This window comes from Apium graveolens, chromosome 4 (assembly GCF_009905375.1).
Source record: "Apium graveolens cultivar Ventura chromosome 4, ASM990537v1, whole genome shotgun sequence".
In the NCBI taxonomy this organism is placed as follows: domain Eukaryota; kingdom Viridiplantae; phylum Streptophyta; class Magnoliopsida; order Apiales; family Apiaceae; genus Apium; species Apium graveolens.
Window position 1 is genome coordinate 9,026,798 of NC_133650.1, and position 21,642 is coordinate 9,048,439.

The following is a 21,642-nucleotide window of genomic DNA, read 5'->3' on the forward strand; positions in this document are numbered from 1 at the left end:
GTCATAGTTTCTTAGCAAGATTGGCTTGACATGTATGTGTGATATGTGTCTAATAATGTAAAATTAAATATAATGTGAAGTATTTTGTAAAAAACTGAATAAAAAAATACTATAATAACTTTGTGAAGAAAGTTTTAATATACACATATCATACTTTCATGTATGCCAATCTTGTCTATAAGAAACCATGAAGCAAGAGAGACAAAATGAGCGTTTTGGAGAAAACCATTTAAAAATCCTTCATCATAAAAAGGGTCTTTCAAAGAAAACCACATAAAAAACCTTTATCACAAAGACCAACAAAAATCAAATTGAAACTTGCCTTTTGTAATCACTTTGTTCTAGGATTCATCTCAAGTATATACTAAGCCGTGTTAATGTACATCCTTAAGCGTCCTATCACGAGTTTATGAAAAGTTTAACCGTTTTCATGATCCTTAAATGCATTTGAATTGAGATCTTGTTTATATGCTGCTCTCTTCCATACTCCTCTCCTCGAGACAGAGATGACGCTCTTTTTCCTAATCGATACGGCTGTACTTCGCCATCAGTCGAGCCAACTCTTCATCAAAATCCTCTAGCTTGACGTCCTCATCGTAGCGCTGCCATTATAGCCCCGCCTTCTTAACCTCTTGATCTTTTAGAAGTTTATCCCTTCATTCCGCAAAGTTGTCCATATATCTCTTTGTCAAGACAATATCAATGTAGCACCTTGCTCAATCCGATTTTAGGAATCCAAAGAAAAGAAGAGGCGTAAACTAAATGAATGTAACCTAACTATTTTGCTAATATAAATAAAATATTTCTTTTATTTTTGTTGTCTGTTGTTCTTCCCTTGTTGAAGAAAACTTGACTCCAAGTTTTGTAGAAGTCATAAATCACACAAATATGATACCAAGAAGGCAAGAAGAATCTTCTACTTGGGAAATGTCTTGATGATAGGAAGGGTCGAGTTGAAATGGCATATCTATTGAGAGGACCTAAGGCTAGAAAAGGTTTTTGATAAAGACTTGGCTCATTTGATGGAAAAGTACAGTCATGTCGGTTAAGAAGAAGAGCGTCTGATGTGTCCTGAGGAGAAGAGTATGGAAGAGACATGCAACACAACTAGATCTTAAAAATAATTGCATTCAAGAATTACAAAACATGATAAACTTTTAATGAAACTTGTGATAGGACAATTTAGGCTTTAAATCATAATTGATTAGTAGTTAGCGCATATTGAGATGAAACCTAGAACTAAGTGATAAGAAAAGACAAGTTTCAATTTGTTTTTTGTGCGTCTTTGTGATGAAAGTTTTTTTTTATGCGGGTTTCTCTGAAAGACCATTTTTGTGATGGAGGTTTTTTTAAATGTTTTTTTTAAAGCATCCTTTTTGTCTATCTTGTGTCATAGTTTCTTAGCAAGATTGGCATGACATGTATGTGTGATATGTGTCTAATAATGTAAAATTAAATATAATGTGAAGTATTTTGTAAAAAACTGAATAAAAAAATACTATAATAACTTTGTGAAGAAAGTTTTAATATACACATCAAACTTTCATGTATGCCAATCTTGTCTAAGAAACCATGATGCAAGAGAGATAAAATGAGCGTTTTGGAGAAAACTATTTACAAATCCTTCATCATAAAAACGGTCTTTCAAAGAAAACTACATAAAAAAATCTTTATCACAGAGACCAACAAAAATCAAATTGAAACTTGTCTTTTGTAATCACTTTGTTCTAGGATTCATCTCAAGGATATATTAAGCAGTGTTGATTTACAGCCTTAAGTGTCCTATCACGAGTTTTATCAAAAGTTTAACTGTTTTCATGATCCTTAAATGCATTTGAATTGAGATCTTGTTTATATGCTGCTCTCTTCCATACTCCTCTCCTCGAGACAGAGATGACGCTCTTTTTCCTAATCGATACGGCTGTACTTCTCCATCAGTCGAGCCAACTCTTCATCAAAATCCTCTAGCTTGACGTCCTCATCATAGCGCTGCCATTATAGCCCCGCCTTCTTATCCTCTTGATCTTTTAGAAGTTTAGCCCTTTATTTCGCAAAGTTGTCCATATATCTTTTTGCTTAGACAATATAAATGTAACACTTTACTCAATCCTATTTCAGAAATCCAAAGGAAATAAGAGGCATAAACAAAATGAATGTAACTAAACTATTTTACTAATACAAATAAGATATTTGTTTTATTTTTGTTGTCTATCGTTCTTCCCTTGTTGAAGTTTTCTAGAAGTCATAAACCACATAAACATAATACCAAGAAGGCAAGAAGAATCTTCTACTTGGGAAAGGTCTTGATGATAGGAAGGGTCGAGTTGAAATGGCATATCTATTGAGAGGACCTCAGGCTAGAAAAGGTTTTTGATAAAGACCTGGCTCATTTGATGGAAAAGTACAGTCATGTCGGTTAAGAAGAAGAGCGTCTGATGTGTCCTGAGGAGAGGAGTATGGAAGAGACATGCAACACAACTAGATCTTAAAAATAATTGTATTTAAGAATTATAAAACATGATAAACTTTTAATGAAACTCGTGATAGGACAATTTAGGCTTTAAATCACAACTGATTAGCAGTTATCACATATTGAGATGAAACCTAGAACTAAGAGATAAGAAAAGACAAGTTTCAATTTGTTTTTTGTGCGTCTTTGTGATGAAAGTTTTTTTTATGCGGGTTTCTCTGAAAGACCATTTTTGTGATGGAGGTTTTTTTAAATGGTTTTTTTAAAGCATCCTTTTTGTCTATCTCGTGTCATAGTTTCTTAGCAAGATTGGCATGACATGTATGTGTAATATGTGTCTAATAATATAAAATTAAATATAATGTGAAGTATTTTGTAAAAAACTGAATAAAAAAATACTATAATAACTTTGTGAAGAAAGTTTTAATATACACATCAAACTTTCATGTATGCCAATCTTATCTAAGAAACCATGATGCAAGAGAGATAAAATGAGCGTTTTGGAGAAAACCATTTACAAATCCTTCATCATAAAAATGGATCTTTCAAAGAAAACTACATAAAAAACCTTTATCACAGAGACCAACAAAAATCAAATTGAAACTTGTCTTTTGTAATCACTTTGTTCTAGGATTCATCTCAAGTATATACTAAGCAGTGTTGATTTACAACCTTAAGTGTCCTATCACGAGTTTTATCAAAAGTTTAACCATTTTCATGATCCTTAAATGCATTTGAATTGAGATCTTGTTTATATGCTGCTCTCTTCCATACTCCTCTCCTCGAGACAGAGATGACGCTCTTTTTCCTAATCGATACGGCTGTACTTCTACATCAGTCGAGCCAACTCTTCATCAAAATCCTCTAGCTTGACGTCCTCATCATAACGCTGCCATTATAGCCCCACCTTCTTATCCTCTTGATCTTTTAGAAGTTTAGCCCTTTATTTCGCAAAGTTGTCCATATATCTTTTTGCTTAGACAATATAAATGTAGCACTTTGCTCAATCCTATTTCAGAAATCCAAAGGAAATAAGAGGCATAAACAAAATGAATGTAACTAAACTATTTTACTAATACAAATAAGATATTTGTTTTATTTTTGTTGTCTATCGTTCTTCCCTTGTTGAAGTTTTCTAGAAGTCATAAACCACACAAACATAATATCAAGAAGGCAAGAAGAATATTATACTTCGGAAACTTCAACTCAAGTAAAAATATCTTTCAGAATTTGCTTCTAAAAGATCTTTAAGATATGAAGGGTTGAGTTGAAGTGGCAGCACTATGGAGAGTATCTCAAGCTACAGAAGGAGTGTGATAAACACCTGGCTCATTTGATGGAGAAGTACATTCGTATCGGTTAAGAATAAGAGCGCCAATATGTCCCGAGGAGAGGAGTTTGGAAGAGAGTATCGGATGTGTCCAGAGAGGAGTCTGGAAGAGAGCTGCAACACAACTAGATGTAAAAGCTAAATGCATTCAAGAATTATGAAAATAGATGAGAGGATAGTTTAGGCTTTAAATCACAGTAGCTTAGCATATACTTGAGATGAAATCTAGAACTAAGTGATTACAAAAGACAACTTTAAGTTTGCTTTTTGTGTGTGTTTGTGATGGAAGTTTTTATGGGAGTAGGACTGCAGTCCCCTTGTCTCGGGCCTCCAGGTGGTTTAAAATTTATATGTTGCTAAGCCGTTTATATGAAATTTTTTATGGGGTAGGCGGACTGCAGTCCCCTTGTCTTGGGCCTCCAAGTGGTTTAAAATTTATATGTAGTTAAGCCATTGATTAAGATAGAAATTCAAATACTGCTAATTACCCTTGTAACCACATGATCCATTTTGATTCAGGTAGCATGGTTGTAAGTGTGTCAATGGGGATTCCCCACTCGATTTTGTAATAAACCTTCTTAAGGTCCATTTGAGGATTATAGCGGGGTTTTATTTGAAATGTTCAAGCCCGGTGATGATTTTTAAATTGATTAATATAGTTCTGAAAATGTCTCTCCTTTGATATAACTAGTATGTTCTTCAAAGGGAAGACTAATATGTTGGTTTGAGGGCATCCTGTTTTGGAGGTAAATGGGACAAAGGGGGAATACAACGTAATTAGCAGGGCCGGTGATTAACCTGTGCAGTCAGCCCAACTGCACAGGGTCCAAAATTTTCAGGGCCCCATATAATTTAGGCCCAGTAGAATATCTATGTTATATGTATAGTGACAAAACAGAACCTGGCTTTGCAAGGGGAATGAAAGAAAAGAAGCGCAAATACAAGGTCATAGAGAAAGAGTTTGGTAATTTTTTCCTACTTCCTCTTTCTCAGGAACTGCGAAAAGTAATCTGTTAAGAAAGTACTGAAATTCTATATAGACTGTGTACCTTTTCAATAATGGGCCCAAATAGTCAAATTAAGCTCAGGGCCTCTTTATTTATTGAATTGAGCCTGTATTTTAGTTTGACAAGTCTCCATACTGTTGGTATTTGTCGTAAACCAACTGAAATCAAATTGTGTCCTGCTTTACCTAAAGTCCTGAACCTAAATTTTGTGCTGAGTTGCTTGCTATTGCATTTGTTAAGTATATGATGGAATTTTTACTTTTCATTTTTATGTGTAATTTTTGATGGGATACCAAGGTATGATAGTGGCCAAGTACTAATTCTACCACCCAATGTCCCAATATATCAATTCATTCTTCTTGCTGTTGAGTAGTGTACTTAATTGGGTAGAGTCCACCTTTTGTGAAAATTAATCTTCGAGCCACATATTTCTTGCAAGAGTGTAAGATTCTCTTAGTCCCTGTTACAGAGTTTGTATCCTCTAGGATTAAAATATTGTCATTTGCAAATAAACTGCTGATGTATGCATTGCCAACCTTCCTTGCATATCCAGATCCTTTAAGATAGGTTTTTGTTTTTACCTATTTGTATCATATTCTATACTTCGCCAATGATGTTAAGAAGTACGGAGGGTAGCAGTTTTCTTGTCTCAGGCCTCCCAATGGTTTAAAATTTATCTGTAGGCGAAAGATTAAACTTTTGAAACTGTTAAAAATCCTTTCAACCACATGATCCATTTTAATTCAGGTAGCATAGTTGTAGGTCAGTCGAGAGGAGACCCTCACTCGATTGTGTAAAAGGCCTTCTCAATGTCCATTTGAGGATTATACCAGCGTTTTATTTGTTATTTTTAAGGCCGCTGATGATTTCTGAATTGATAAAACAGTTCTGAAACTGTCTTCCCTTTGATGGAACCGGTCTTTTCTTTCAGATAAGACTATCCATAATCCTATTTTTGAGGTAAATGTGATTAAGGGGGGATATAGCTATTTTACTTTGACAAGTCTTCAACTTGCTAACTCCTCTAGTTGAAAGAGAAATCAGACGAGTTTTCCTTTTAGGTGGATCCGCTTTAAGACAATAGGCATTGTGATCTAATTTCCATAACCGAATTATTCCTCCTTTTGACAAAGTTATGAAACAATCCGATACTCACCCCATTTCCCTCCCATAACAGAGATCCATAAATCTTTGTTTTGTGCCTCGGCGAGCTGAATTATTGGTCACAGAGTTCGTATGTTACTTTGAGCTGTGGAATTTATTGAAGGCTGTTGTCTAGTAGTATCTAATTTTCATAACCTAGTTATTCCCCCTTTTGACGATAACTCGATAAAATATTTTGATACTCCCCCTCCCCAAACAGAGATCTATATATCTATGTGTGTGCCTCAGATTGCTAAATTTTTTGTTATAAAGTTTGTATTGTTTGTTGAAATTGTGGATTATATTCAAGGCTGTTGTCTAGTTTATTAGTCTCTGCAAAGTTTGCTTCCGCCTGCTAGATTTGGATCTGGTTGTCTATGTCCCCAAATACTTTAATATTCCAGCATTTAATAGTCTGTATGGCTAGCTTAGAAGTTTGGTATTGTTGTGTTAAGTCCCAGATAATAGACTATTAAGTGATATGTTCTACTGTATGGTAGAGAAATGAGGTTTTTATGTTATGAACTCTGAACTTTACGAGATACCAATACAGGCCTAGTGCAAGATTGCAAGTGAATATGGAGCATGGTTCCTCATTAGGTATGCAGTACTGCATACCTACATACCCAATGAAATAATAATAAAGGTTTCCGATATACCCGAGGAGCTTGTAACCCTTCAAACTGTGACTAAAAGGAAAGCACCGGTTGACTAATAGATCTCAAACATATTTATGGTGGACAAATATCATGCAATACATGTCTCACTATGCACTTTAAAGTTTAACTAGGCTATACTAGAATCTTACCTTCTCAATATTTTCTTGAATGGAATACTTGCATGATCACTGGCAAAGTTATATCTGCACCATTACAACCAACAGTATACTTGCAGCATCGTTTGGAAGGCGGATGTAGTTAACTGGTCCTGTCGTCCTGGCCTGAGAATATTTGGTCTGTTTGTTGCACCTACGATGAAAACTGTTTTAGAGCAGTGCCACCAGCATTTCCATGTGAACTGCTCAACTGTCACGCAGGATAGCGAGATAAAGTGGTGAAGAAGGTGTATTAGAAAATAAAGTGGAGACTCTGTTTTATGTGTTCCGTGGATAGATCCAACCTACACACTGCAGTGTCTGAGACTCCGTTTTAAAAATTTCTCGTAAATTACATTAACCTCACTACTCGTACACGATGCACAATTTTGTGACTGTTGATCCATTGTGCTACATTTACAAATAAGAATTCATTAAACTCATTCAAAATTGTATCTATAAGTCTGAGTATGTGCATCAGTACGTGCATCAGGAATAATGTGCAATGATATTAAAGAAAAATTGTAAATAATAGAGCCTATATTTAGTTTTTGGAATGCATTGTAGTCAAGAATGTAGAATATATAAGTTCGCTCGACAAAAATTAGAAAAAAATATATAAGTTTGTATTTTTTGCAGATTATTCTAAGGGTCATAAAAAATGGATCCGGATCTCCTGCGTGAAAAAAAAGTTTAACCACCCCCTTTTTATGTAAATATAGTCATTAAACATCAAAATATAATAAAAAATAGCTTCTACTATTATATTTTGTTTTATGTATGTTTAGGACTTGAGTCATTATATATTTTCACTCATTAGTTAAGTGGGAATGCCAATAACATAGATGTTTCATGGCCTTATTTTCTTACACAAATTATCACTTCATTTTCAAAAATATTTTTAAGAGGTTTTTAAAGTTCGTTTTTTCTTTAAATTTTTATTTGTGAAATACGATTTTATATTTTTTTTGCAAAATACGGTTTTACAACTCGATTCAATTTCAAATGCAATCGAAAAAAGTTACTATTACTTTTAAGAAAACTTAAAATAAGCTATGTATATGAATGATTTTGTTTGCGGACTGAATTTTTACAAATATTTTCAAAACATTATAAAAATCGCAAGCAAAACTAGAAAATATAGTATTTTTTTTTCTTTTTTTAGTTAATATTAACACATGCACAAAACATCGAAAAACGGCTTTGTTGGCATTTTTTGATAATTTCTCAATTTGTAAGCTATTTAACTTTCCTAGATTTTGTATTAACATTAGTTTTATTTAAACTAATTGTTTGACTAATTAGTTGATTTTGAACATATCTCCGGCAATACATACAACTCGCTGTATATATCTCCGGCGAGTAATATGATATGAAGCTCCAATTTCCGGCTAATTCGACTCAGTTATCGGTGGCCAAACTCGCCCGAACTCTTTGCTAATTGGTACAATACACACTTGTATGTATATACACGCATCAGTTATTCTTGTATGTATTTTATCATCCACTTGTTTTATTTGTCGATTATTAAATTGTATATAGCTTAAATTGTGTTTGTTAAAGTGTTTTGTTTATCGAAGAAATCGATAAATGTATGTAGAGTGTAAAAGGTTTTCCGAATTTTGATTGCATTAGTTATGAAATACGAAAGTTCGAGTTTGTTGAGAATTTTTAAATTAAGCCTGTTTAGTGATTAATGGAACAAGGACTATATTTCATAGAAGTAGAACAACGTACTATTCACGAGGGTGATCGTCAGTGGATATTCGTGATAATTGTAGCTTAATAACATGCTAATTAGGTTTGATTGTTTTTTAAAGTCAGTCATAAAAATCGTGCCTTATTTAGATGCCTTGCTATTTACGGATTTAAAGTTTATAGCTGAGTAAATATTTTACGAGAACCATGATGAAGGCTTGGAGTAATATTAAGTTTTAATAACTCCGATGACTATAAGTTTCTAGTTATAATGTGATAATTTTGTTAAATAATTTTCTAGTAAATCGCACGTGATATCAGAAAATGCTAATCTGTTATTGGGAATGTGACTAGTGGGAGAAGATTTATGAAGGAAAAGTAATAACAAAGAGAGACTGTATGAGGAGTTGCTATGATTTTGGAGGAAGGGAGATGAGGCATCATTGTAAACAAAGGATGGCTACAATTAACTATGTTAATGCTATAGCTGTCTAATATTTATGGGTGAAACTTACATAACGAAATAAATCTTAAAATTTTATAAATTATATGATTTGCGCATCCCTTTTGTAGTATTACCAATTTTATTTAATTTTTTCATTCATAGTTTTTGGCGTTATTATATTCTTCCTAAATATCGTGTTAGGAAACATTATAAATTTTAGTACTTAAGAGAGTTATATGGTTAACACAGAGCATAATATCTTAATGAACGCCTCATATTTATTTTAACCAACATGTATGGAGAAATTGGTAATTGTTTGAGATGTTTAATTTTTGAATACATTTTTACCAGGTATGCGCTACTGGAACCAACTCCCTTAAGAGTTAAGATATTTAACCATAAACATGCGCAGCTGCTTGAGTATTGCTCACACTTAAGAGGTTAGATGTTAAATTGTGCTAGTATGTGTAATATTTTTTTTAAGCATTTGCTGCAATGTGGTAATTTGTTGTATTCCTAGAATTTTCTTATCATGATTTCTTTGAATTTTATGCTCATACAAAATTACCTACCATGTACATGGTTTTCCAAGTAACTCTGTCTACATCATATGTTATAGTTCATATCTATCATATAATTAGGTTAGAGTTAGAGTTTATATACTTAAAATAACGTACATGCCTGCATATATTTCACTTGGGGATATCCGTTCAAGTATTTGTTGAAACTGAAAGAGAGTGAGGTTTTTAGTTACTCATGCAAAGGTTTGTAGTTTCGGTACTCTGGTAGATATGCATGCCACAGGCAGGGGTATAAGTAGCTTAAGCTTAAAGTTACTCCTAGGACTATTACTATAATATTCATTCATATCATGTCAGACTGTCGTAGCTAAAAATACGTAATCTGGACTTCTGAGCTGTATTATAAAATCGCACAACAGCCCCTAAAATTTCCCATACCTATAATTCCAACCAACTCCTAATTTAGTTGGATATCAAACACAACATTAGAAGACTAAGAGAGGCGTTCGGAAGACAGCGACGAAATACCTCTCCGCGAAACACCGCCACATACCCGATTACCAAGAGAAACTATATAGAAACCAGGAACCTAGAAAGCTAAGCTAAGACTTAGGATTATTGTGTATAGGTACGAATATAGATAATTACTAGCCCACATAAAATAAGTAAACTACTAGCCCCACAAAATAAGTAAATGCACTAATTTATCTACTACATTTAATTGAAATATTTACTAATACAAATAAAAATTCGTTTTATTTTCGTTCCCCGTCGTTCTTCCCTTGAAGAAAACTTGACCCCAAGTTTTATAGAAGTCATAAAACACACAAACATGATTATAAGAAGAATCTTTTAGAATTGCACAGAGTAAATACCTTCTGTAGGCATGTTTGACTAGCACATGTGTTTCAGTTCTCTACATCAGCATAAGCTGATGACATGTGGTAGATGGGCTGCAGAAGCCCATGCAATGGGCATACCTATAGCCTCATGTGCACAAGGGTCAGCCAAATGTAGTACCATACAATCATAGATATACAGAACGGTCAAGTGCCAGACCTATGAACGATTCAAAGTACCATAGATCAGCAACCATATTATAATGGGGCCAATCAAAGAAAACCATTTAAATATCATTCATCATAAAAACCCACAAAGAGCAAATTGAAACTTGCTTCTTGTAATCGCTTAGTCCTAGGCAGTTGCGATTAGAAGCCTAAAGCTCCATATTATAAGTTTTCATTTAAACGCTTAACAATTGCATGTTTCTAAAATCCATTAATGTTAGACTATGTTCCGCTGCTGCCCTCCACATCACTATCATTCTCTCACGATGACAAATCTGGCGCTCTTCCTTCAACTGATACGGCTGTACTTCTCCATCAGCCGTGCCAAATTTTCATCAAACTCTCTCTCCAGTTTGAAATCCTCTTCATACCGTTCCTTCTTTAGCTTGACCTTCCTATCTTCCAGATCTTTCAAAAGTTTGTCCCTTTCGTCAGCAAAGTTGTCCATATCTTTTTGGTGAGACAAAATCATTGTAGCACCTTGCTCGATCCTATTTCACGAACCCAAATACAGAAGAGGTGTAAACACAATGACGATAACCAATTATAACTACGAATTTAAACAGTAAGAAAACAAGCAAATAATAGCGAAAAAATGACACTTTTTTTTTGTTTTCTTAATACATTTACACAAATACACACGATAAAACTAGCAGAGAACATATGTAGCACAAGTTCTAGCAGTTAGCCACACTGATATAAACTGCATCCCACAATGACACATAAAAAGGCTTGCAACCTCAGTCAGAAACGGTTACACAAGATGCAGTCTATAAATAATACAATTAAGAATCAATGGAGGAAGATGATAACTGCATACTAACTAAAATTTAGTAAGCAAAACCAGTAACACAATTGGAAATGAAATTAATCTACAACATGACAAGCAGACAAACCCAAGGGATTGATACTTCACAAAATACAAAAATTATGACCATGCTCACAGTTAACATCCACACAGCGCCAAAAGGTCCAACAAGTAGTAGCTAACTAACATTACCAACATGCAGAAACTGTTACAATACCCCTGTTAAACATGAGCTAAATCTTACAGTGGCTTTTTTATGGCATAGAAAAGAAGATATGCATATACACGAGTAACACTGTTCACATACTATTTGCATTGTACCTGGATTGATGATCCGCTGCTGAAGGAGGATTTTCCATATAGATCCTAATTTCCTCCCTCTTCTCTTGCTGTACCTTCTCAAAAATCTCCTCCCTCTCATCACTGGCTTTGTGAATAAGCCTGAGTTGCTCTTTATAAAATTGTTCTTGAAAGTCCATCTAAAGAAAAATTAAATTCCCAACATCAGTTAAAAATGCACCCAAATGCTTTTCTTTAATAAATAAATAAAATTTACTCTGTGCAATTAGAGAAATGAAGCTGACAACTACAGATGTGACGTAACAAGATGTGACAACTGGAGATACCGATTGTAAGTGAATTGTGCAGCAAAAGACAATTACAATATACACTTGCACAGAGTTCCATACAGTCATACAATATTTTCCCTATCTATTATAAAGGATCACTGATTACCTCCTCCTTGTTTTGCTCGTGATGCATTTTTGTCCTCTGTCGCACTATGCGATTCTCTTCCAGGGTCTTGCCCAATTTCTCAGTCAAAGCACCAAAGGACTCTTCAAGTGTTTTTGAATATTTTTTCTCCTTCACAGCTTCGTTCTTGTACCAGTGGAGGAGATGATTGTCCTCGTTCATCTGCTTCATTGGGTTAACTACCATCTCCTCGTAAGATCTCATCTCAAACTTGAGTTTGGATTTGCCTAGCAAATCAAAGATAAGAAAAATCTACTTAACTAAAAAAGAGGAATATGATGAAAGAGGTAATCTTAACACAAGGTGAAAAAATAGTGGACCTTGAGAATGCTGATTAAATTTATCGATATCTCTTCTCTCTGCCATGTAACCATACAGCAGGCGCTGGCCGCCAGGGAGAAACAGCTTCTGTCGACGATCCCAAGCTTCACGATTCGTCCCTTGTTCCTCGAAATGCTTGCTTAATCGCTCAGCCTCAAAATAACCAACAGCGGAGGGCTCAAAGATGAGGACACTCATACCTCGATGCCCTTGCGGGCCATACGAGTGCCGTGATCTAACTGCTGCATAATTATTGAAGTACTCAAGAAGCTCGGGATTTCCCATTCCAATCCACTGAAAATGCAATATTAAGTTAAAAGGTAAGGCACAAGAACAAACAGACAAATAAAGGATTGATCACCACACGGTAGACCTCTTTCCCATTTGAAGCTATATTTGTTAATACATAAGTGTGCATTATCCAATAGCATATTAAAAGAAAATTTACCTTTCCGTGCTCATCTTTTTCGAGTTGGGTGTTCATAATTATGACCATAGGCGGCCATACTATTTCCCGATCATTAACTTCACTCTGGTTTAAACCCTTCCACTTTCCGAAGGCTTCACCAGCAGGGATTACAGAGCTTCCCCTCCTACGCAGCTCCTCATCCAACAGTTTAGCAAGTAGCCTGTGGGCCTTTGCCCTTCTTTTTCCTTTAGTTTTAGCATGGGTGATTAGGGGCTGCAGTCCACGATACCAGTCAATTGCACCAGGCCCTCCATGACATGCCGGGCAGTGCCACTGCCTATCAGGTTCATTAATTTCCTCTGCTTTCATGTCATCTAGGGTTTCAAAGAAACCCTTAAGTAATGTACTCTTCTTCAGAGTCTCGTGACTCTTTTGGCTTTCATCAGAGTCATATTCATCCGAATCATTAAAATCTTCAGTATTAAAATCCTCTTCGTCACCACTTTTATCGACATATTTTTCTTCCTCTTTGTCATCCATAGCATCAGTAGGGTTGAGAGCAGGTACATTATACACCTTTTCTACCTCAGACGGGTTACTGCGCCATTGCCACCCTTTCTCCAGAGGAGGTATAACAGCTGGTTGATCATAATGGTTCACATACTCTTTAGAAGATTGATTCCAACCTCTTCCAGCTGGCATTCTATTTTCCCCTGCTGGTGCTGCAAAGGAATTGGCCGAACCCTTTCCTGCCCAGGCATTGACAGGCTGCTTAGTTTTTGGCCAGGCATTAGAAGGCCCCTTGGCTCCTGTCCGGGCATTAGAAGGCCCCTTAGCTCCTGTCCAGGGATTGCCTGATACTTTCGCACTGGAGTTCTGATTCCCCATATTTCCTACAAATCTATTTCTGGGCTTTCTAGCTACCTCCTCCCAGCCTCCATCCTGTTCAGAATCGTGACTAACGGCTGACACCCTATCAGCCACTTGATCAGCCCAGCGATTAGAAACTTGAGCGACATTTTTTCCCTTAGCCGATTCAGTTGAACCAGCAGTAGGTAGCTTCGCACCAGATCCTCCCCCTATTCTTGAACTCATCGTTATAATGCCCAAAGCACACCTGATGCAATAGTTGTTTAATACTTATCATAAAAAAACATGTTAAATGACAGAAAGTCTCAAGGTTTATAAATGTCTATCTATACAAAAATTTGGTTACCCTGCATACATTTTAGCATATTAAGAATGATAGCAATAACATAAACAAAAAAACTGACATGTTCAGACCCTATACCTAACAGCACTATCACAATCAAAGCACAATATTCCACACACAGATTACTCCATATTTTGATCACCCATGCCTATAGAAAAATACAAACACATAATAAATAATCTAAAACCCTGATATATGTTTATACATGCTCTAATAAAATTCTATTATCAATACATGTACGTAAACAAGTAATAACAATAAAAACAAAAAACACAAATGTACACAAAGATTAACCTTAAAAACCTCTAACATAACGAAAGAAAATTTGGAGACCGGGAAGGCAGAAACAAATAAGTTAACATACAAAGGTATAAGAGCAGAGACTCACACATATAACAGATACATCAAACAAGTCTAGATGGTGTATACAAACATTTGACCGATAGAATAAAACAATTGCACCAACAAAAACCATACACCTTACATACAATATTAAAACCCTAAAAAATCTACACTGTTAACCTTCTAATCTTCAAAACATGTATATAAACAAATAAACAACTAAAAGACAGTAAAATGCACAAAGTACACATAAATTACACTAAAAATCCCTGAAATTGTGAAAAACAAGTTCAAATGATAGAAACAAAAAACATAACATACAGAAACATAACAATATGAATACAATGAAAACATTAAACAAGTCTATATAGTGTTTGAATACATTTAACACAAAAAAACCATAAAAATACCTTACAACATCAAAACCCTAATATATATGCACTCTAAATCATTGCAATCAACATAACATGTATAATAAGCACTAAAATCACAAATGTATCCATAAACTACGCTTAAAACCCTTAAAATCACAAAAAAATGCAGTATGTGAAAACATAACACAATAATAAAGAAACAATAGAAAAGTCTAGATGTCAAATACATACATTTGGCACATGAAACAACAATCGCACAAACAAAAACCATTAGAACTCATAAAAGCACATTACAGTATTTAATTCTTGGAAAATAGAAACCCTGGATTATTTTAATCAACAAAAAAATGTTTATAAACAACTAATTAACACACGATAAACACAAATGTAGACATAAATTAAGGTTAAAAGCCGTAAAATGACTAAAGTATAGTTGAAATAGCGGAAATAATAAGATAATGTACGAAAACATAACAATAGATATATCGAAAACAAAAGAAAAATCTTGATGTTGTATATATACATTAGGCACATGAAGACAACAATCACACCAACAAAACCCATTAAAACACATAAGAAAACAACTTATAGTATTAAAACTCTAACATCATTTTAATCAACAAAACATGTATATAAACAACAAATAAACACTAAAAACCACGAGGAATAAGCCTTTAAAACTCTAAAACATGAAAAACAAGTACAAATACCTACGAAAACAAGCAAAAACAAGATACATAGATGCATAAAATGAAGCATTAAATCGATATCGCAACGGAAAAATCGATTGAATAGAGAGAGGAATTTACCCGATTGTGGTCGAGCTATGAAACAGAGCTTTTTGGAGAGGCTTTTGTATGTGTGTGTGTGTATAAGTTGTATGTATATTGTAGAGAGAGGTGAAATAAGTATGACTGTGGGTGAAAACAAGGGGCTTGTGTGATAATCTTGAGGACTCCGGATTTCAAAAATTTAGTAGGTAGGCGTATAATCTTCTCAAATCCGGTGGGCCCCGTTCATACTATTTTCAGTTTTTCGGTGAAAATTAATTATTTCTTTTTAGTTTAATGCATTTATTAGAAGAATTATTTTGGTAATATGTACTTGTTCTCTTTTTTCTTTTTCTCTATTTTATGCTCAAGATATCTTTAAAAGAAATGCTAAAGATTAATATAATGGAATCATAATTTTGAGCTTCTTAGAAAATTCAAAGTACCATATTTTTATTAGTAGATTAATATTTTATCTTTTTGATATTCGATCATATAATATAAGTTGTAAGATATTTATCCATCGTTCTTTAAAGTTTTCATGTGTTTGATATTTTTTAGACTCAAACTATCAATTACTGGTTTCGAGCTAAAAAAATTCTTGGCAAGTCGAATCGAGTTTTAAAATTGTTAAGTCTAAGTAGTCATCAAATTTTACCTTGATTCCAAATTTAACAAGACGTCAAAGCTCAAAATTACTCGGCTTGACTTGAGTTTGTGATTTAGTTCAATAACGTGTTTAAACTCAAACGTGTAACGAAGACGTACCATCAACAATTTTAGAAAATGATAAATTTAAATCTAATTAGATCTAGATTTTTGCCGAAATTTCTATAAAAAAAATAATTAAAAGGTTTTCCTTGTGGGGAAAAGGTTATCTTTAGTATATGGATCTAAGATATTTGTTTTGAAAATTTTTATGACAATAGGAGAAATGTTACTTGATTAAAATGGGTTATGTGGGTTTGTAACGCAGTAAATAGTTAATAAAAATTAGTAAGTTTATATTATATTTTGTTTAATGTTATTTACAACGATAATTATTAGCAAATAAAATTTAATGAGTTTATATTGTATTTTGTATAATGTTGTTTACAATAATTATCATTAGCATTAGTGTAATGTATGTGGGGTATTACAATAGAACCCATCTATTTCTTTATGTGAACATCTTTCTTAATACAAATAGTTAGACATAAAATTGTACCCGAAACTAATATCTTAAAATATTTTTATAGTGGTAAAGTATATAAATAATTGTATTTAACCAAAGATATCATTTTATAGTGGTAAAGTATATCTTGAGATTCTCTCTAATATATAGTTACACCCAAAGTATGTGCTTAACTTATTCATTTTTTCGAAGGCGGTGATAGATTTAACTATCCTTTAGTCTGCATTATAATGTATAACAACTATATATTTGTTGCATTATTTATGTCAATTAAGTTCTTGTGTGATTGTTATAGGTCTACACATCATTCTTTGTGTTTGTAATCTTTCCTAGATGGTATGTCAACATTGTAGTTGTCATTTTCATTTCTTTAAATGCACTTGATATATTAATATTTTTTATAATTTTTTGGAGTGCAATTCTGACTTTAAGTTCTAATTTTTCTTTAGATGAGGAGTTATGTGGCTTTGCCAAAACATAAAGAGGAGTTTTTAAAAAACTTGCAGCTGGAAAAGCATGAGTGGGTGGAAGATTTTTTTGAGCAGGGGACTAGCAAATTTTTTTTTTGCCATGTTCCTTTGTCTGGGGATTGAAAATCCCGCTAGTATCCGGTTCAAATTCAACGTAGGTATTATCATATTTCATTGTTAAAAATGTTGCTACTTGGAACTTTTGCTTGTTTAAATATTGACGAAATGAGATGCATGATGATATTTTTTGTATTTTGGACCATTCAGCCGACCATTAAAAGTTGCTTACCATTCCATTTGTTAAGTTTATTATGAAATTTTACTTTCAAAGTGAAATTTTCGATCGGATACCAAGGTATGATAGTGGCCATGTACTAATTCTACAAGCCAGTGTCCCAATATATCAAATCCATTTATCTGGCTGTTGAGTAGTATACTTTATTGTTTAGAGACCACTTTTTTTGAAAGTTAATCTTCAAACCAAATTATTTTTGCAAAGAGTGTGACGTTCTCTTAGTTCCTGTAACAGAGTTTGTATCCTCGAGGATTATAATAATATCATTTGCAAACAAACTGCGAATGTATGCATTCCCGAACCTTCCTTGCCTATCTTGATCCCTTTATATAGGTTTTTGTTTTTACCTATATGTATCATATTCAATACTTCGCCTACGATGTTAAGAAGTGGCGGGAGCTGTTCTCTTGCCTCAGGCCTCCAAGTGGTTTAAAATTTATCTGTAGGAGAGCCATTTATTAAGATAGATACACTCATCTTTTTCACAGTCTCCTTATATTGACTAGCATTTAAATCAATAGGGGTTAGAGTTAGTACCTTTGATTTTGAAGTAGATGCTTCTCCTTGCTCAAAAGCCATGAGTGCATCGTTTCCAACCTCTTCATCCTCATCATCAATATCAGTATCATCCCAACTCTTTCCTTCTGCATTATAAGCTTTTCCAGACTGCTTCCTCAAGAGAGCCTCATACTTTGCTTCTAATTCAAGATATGACTTATCTTTCTTCACCTTTTTAGGCTTTCTGCATTCAGTAGCAAAGTGACCCAACTCATCACAGTTGAAGCACCTTATCTTTGATCTGTCCACATATCATGTTTTGTAGCCACCTTTGCTAACTGAATTGTACTGTGCTTTTGGTTTCCAGTTGCTGCTGTTGGAAGACTGTCCCTTGCCTTCGAAAAATCTTGGCTTCTTGACTCTTATGTTGGAGAACTTCCTAGCCACGTAAGCCATGGATTGGTCCATTTCATCTAGCTCATCCAAGGTATAATATTCATCTTCCTCCAGCTCCACTACAACTTGCTTCTGAGGTCCTTTGTTCTTTTGTTCCATAGCTTGAACAACTGAAACTTGATCATCTTGCTCATCTTCACTTTCTTCTCTGTCATTCACAATTAAAGCACTTGAACCATCAACAACATGACCATGGTGTGCTTTGAATGACTTTCTTTGCATCATTTCAAGTTCATAAGTTTTCAAGATTCCATATAGAACTTCCAAAGTTATTCTGCTTCTCTTCCTTCTCTAATAGCTGATATTTTCTGTTCAAGATGGTTAGGAAGAGCTAGTAGAAATTTTAGGTTAACTTCCTCAGCTTCATAATATTTATCATGTAGCTGCAAGTCATTTATCAATTTATTGAACCTTTCAAAAACTTCAATGATTCCTTCTTTTGGTTTAGCCATAAACCTCACAAACTGAGAAACAAGAATCTTCATGATCTTCATGATCTTCAAGAACCTATTTCTTTTAGGCATAATCTTCATGATCTTATTTCAGAGTTTATTCTTAGGCTTGAGACTGTTTACAAAAAAATACTCCAGTCTAATCTATTTACACTTTTACATACTTAAGTGATACAATACAAAATACAAACTTAGATTATCATACAACTTACTTAGGGTTGTCAATTTGACTTAGTCTTGTTATTGTACAGGCATGTCTTGTATAACAGTGTTACTTTTGGTTCTTGTCTGCTCTCTTGGAAATGTAAGAAATAGGTCACAGTTTCTTGTTCCTTTAGTGAAGCTGAATATCATGCTTTAGCTGACACTTGTTGTGGCTTGTTTGGTTATTGTCTTTGCTGAAATCCATTGGCATTGAAGTGTCTGCCCCGGTTTTATTGCATTATGATAATAAATTTGTCCTGCATCTAGCGTCTAATCCAATTTTTCATGAGCGTACCAAGTATATTGAAATTGACTGTCACCTTGTTCGACAGAAAGTTCAACAACAAATGGTCCGGACTCAGCATATTACATCTAAGGAGCAAACTGCCGATTTGCTCACCAAAACCCTGTCTTTTCATCACCTGCAGTATCTTCTGTCCAAGTTGGGAGTTGTTAATTTCTTTGCTCCTCCCAATTTGAAGGGAAATGTTACTCAATATACAAGTCGGCCTGTATAAGTCAAGTTAACATACATTTAGTGTGGATCAAATCAATAGAATGAGCTGTCATCGGCTGACACAAGTTCGTTACAAAATAGACGGAGCTTAGATTATAAGTAGAACGTTATGCTCATTTGTGATGTAACAGAATTATATGTTGAACTCTATATTTTACATACGTGGTTTACTGTTGTCTTCTACAAGATACAGATCTACAATTGTGTACATATTTCTTCACATTTTGTTAGAGAGATATATTTCAAGTTAATTTACAGGCAGGAACCATAAATGCTTGCTCTGTTCGGCAGGGCTAATGGTATTGTTGCTGCAGTGGAGGAGAACATACCGCAATTTGCCAATATTTTTAACATTTTGGCCACCTGTGTAGAGCATAACAGAAGGTAAGGCAGTGTTATGTGATTCTGTCAGCTGCAATCTGCAGAATCCCCAGCAGAAGAAGATATATTAGACGTCTGGACACTGGATGGAGGGATGGCAGCTTGAGGTGTTGCAAAGCGGGAGGCAGAGAGTCCTGCTGCACAGGAAACTTAAGTCTACACAAAGGACACCTATAGTCATGATTGAATGCTGCATGAATACAATGTGTGTGGAAGACATGATTGCACGGGAGTAAAGTCACAGCCTCCCCGACCCAATATCTTTCAAGGCACACACTGCAACAATCTTCTGTAACAGCGAACGAACGAACTCTGGCGAAATCCTTGACCTACTGCAACTAAACATATCTTGTTCTCATGTATCTTGCGCAATGGACCAATGCGTTATCCATGTTAGTATTTTATAGGTAAACAGGGCCTTTCAACGAGTCCTAAAGTGTATGTTAGTATTTTATAGGTAAACAGGGCCTTTCTACGAGTCCTAAAGTATATTTAATCAAGATTTTAAAGGATTTTTTTTTGTTTTTGAAATAAAAAGGGCCTTTCTACGAGTCCTAAAGTATATTTAATCAAGATTTTAAAGGATTTTTTTTGATTTTTGAAATAAAAAGGTATTCAATTTGGATTTTAAAAAATCCTTTGAAATCTGATGGTATTCAATATAAATTAGAATAAGTCTTTTAAAATATGAGTGTACTCAATTTAGATTTTCAAAAGTGTACTGAAATCTAACGGTATTCGGTTTGGATTTTTAAAAGTTCATCAAAATATGATGGTATTCAAAAATTTGTGGATCTTTTTTTTAAAAAAAGTTGTGGATTTTAATGGATTTGTTAGTTTATTTTTAATCTTTTGATATCTCTTTAAAATACACGAGATTTTGAATGATTTGTGGAAAACTTTACAAAATTAGCAAGATTCTTCGAGATTTTTCAATCAACTCCGTTAAAATTCACGAACAATTAAAACGAAAATCTTCCAAAATCGATAAATTAATATCAATCCTTTAAAATCTGAAATGAATATAACCCCTAAGATTTAAGCTATGACATTTTTATATGGCTGCTTACTATAAGGTCCATTGTAACCATAAGCCTAGAATTAAAGCTACAACAGTTTTGTAGCCCTACACTCCTAGCGGAGATATGTCAATGCACGCGGTCCAGTCCTCTTTCAAAAAAAAACAAAAATTGTTTAATTTTAATTATAAAGGGTGCCCTTCCACAGCCATAACTGGTTCTAATAACCGCATTGTTATATTGCGGGGTATATCCGCTTTGCTTCAATGCAGGCTACACAATATTACATTGTGAGAGTATTACAGCTTTGACTCAATGCGCCTAAAGCAATGCTTCATTTTTTCAAATAATTTAGTTTTATTTTTATATAATTGTAAAATAATAGATAATATATATATAAATAATTTTAATTGATGTATAAATTTTTAATATATTTATTATTTGGTTGTTATATTTTTATTTTGTATTTATATATTTCTATTAATAAATTCTTTATTTTAACAAACTATTACTTAAAATTCGTGAAATTACAGAATAACCCTCGTTGCCGCAATGACCCATTGCAACTTCCGCAATGAGCCATTGCGGCAGATGAGGCCCGGGTTTAATCCGTTTCTTCCTAAAATCTCTAATTTCATAATAACAAAAACCTAATTCTCCCACTCTCGGCGATTTCAAAGGATTTCAACCC

The 21,642-nt window shown here is 34.0% G+C and overlaps 1 protein-coding gene and 1 long non-coding RNA gene across 12 annotated transcripts; one reads left to right on the top strand and one right to left on the bottom strand.

Annotated features, from left to right (window-relative positions):
* The first annotated feature begins 8,003 nt into the window (after nt 1-8,003).
* Nucleotides 8,004-20,470, top strand: LOC141717680 (uncharacterized). 11 transcript variants are annotated; one of them, XR_012573729.1, is made up of 6 exons: nt 8,004-8,208; nt 9,259-9,347; nt 17,109-17,287; nt 18,290-18,409; nt 19,843-20,339; nt 20,390-20,470. It is a non-coding gene; the product is annotated as an uncharacterized LOC141717680 (long non-coding RNA). The 11 variants fall into 11 exon arrangements; XR_012573727.1 differs by having other exon boundaries at nt 17,109-17,283; XR_012573731.1 differs by lacking the exon at nt 18,290-18,409 and having other exon boundaries at nt 8,005-8,208.
* LOC141717679 (protein SUPPRESSOR OF GENE SILENCING 3-like) lies at nt 10,637-15,632 on the bottom strand. The gene is made up of 6 exons (XM_074519854.1): nt 15,525-15,632; nt 12,826-13,903; nt 12,377-12,671; nt 12,039-12,283; nt 11,625-11,782; nt 10,637-10,986 (listed from the first exon to the last, which is right to left on the bottom strand). The coding sequence occupies exons 2-6, from the start codon at nt 13,879-13,881 to the stop codon at nt 10,785-10,787; spliced, it is 1,956 nt and encodes a 651-aa protein (XP_074375955.1). The 5' UTR covers nt 13,882-13,903; nt 15,525-15,632; the 3' UTR covers nt 10,637-10,784.
* Nucleotides 20,471-21,642: the final 1,172 nt, after the last annotated feature.

What these genes read in the sequence shown, in the direction of transcription:
- LOC141717679 (XM_074519854.1), bottom strand. Translation starts at nt 13,881, where the DNA reads ATGAGTTCAAGAATAGGGGGAGGATCTGGTGCGAAGCTACCTACTGCT. An exon ending in AAAAAGATGAGCACGGAAAG is followed by an intron (nt 12,672 to 12,825) that starts GTAAATTTTCTT and finishes TTGCATTTTCAG; the next exon opens with TGGATTGGAATGGGAAATCC. An exon ending in ACGAGCAAAACAAGGAGGAG is followed by an intron (nt 11,783 to 12,038) that starts GTAATCAGTGAT and finishes ATTTTTCTTTAG; the next exon opens with ATGGACTTTCAAGAACAATT.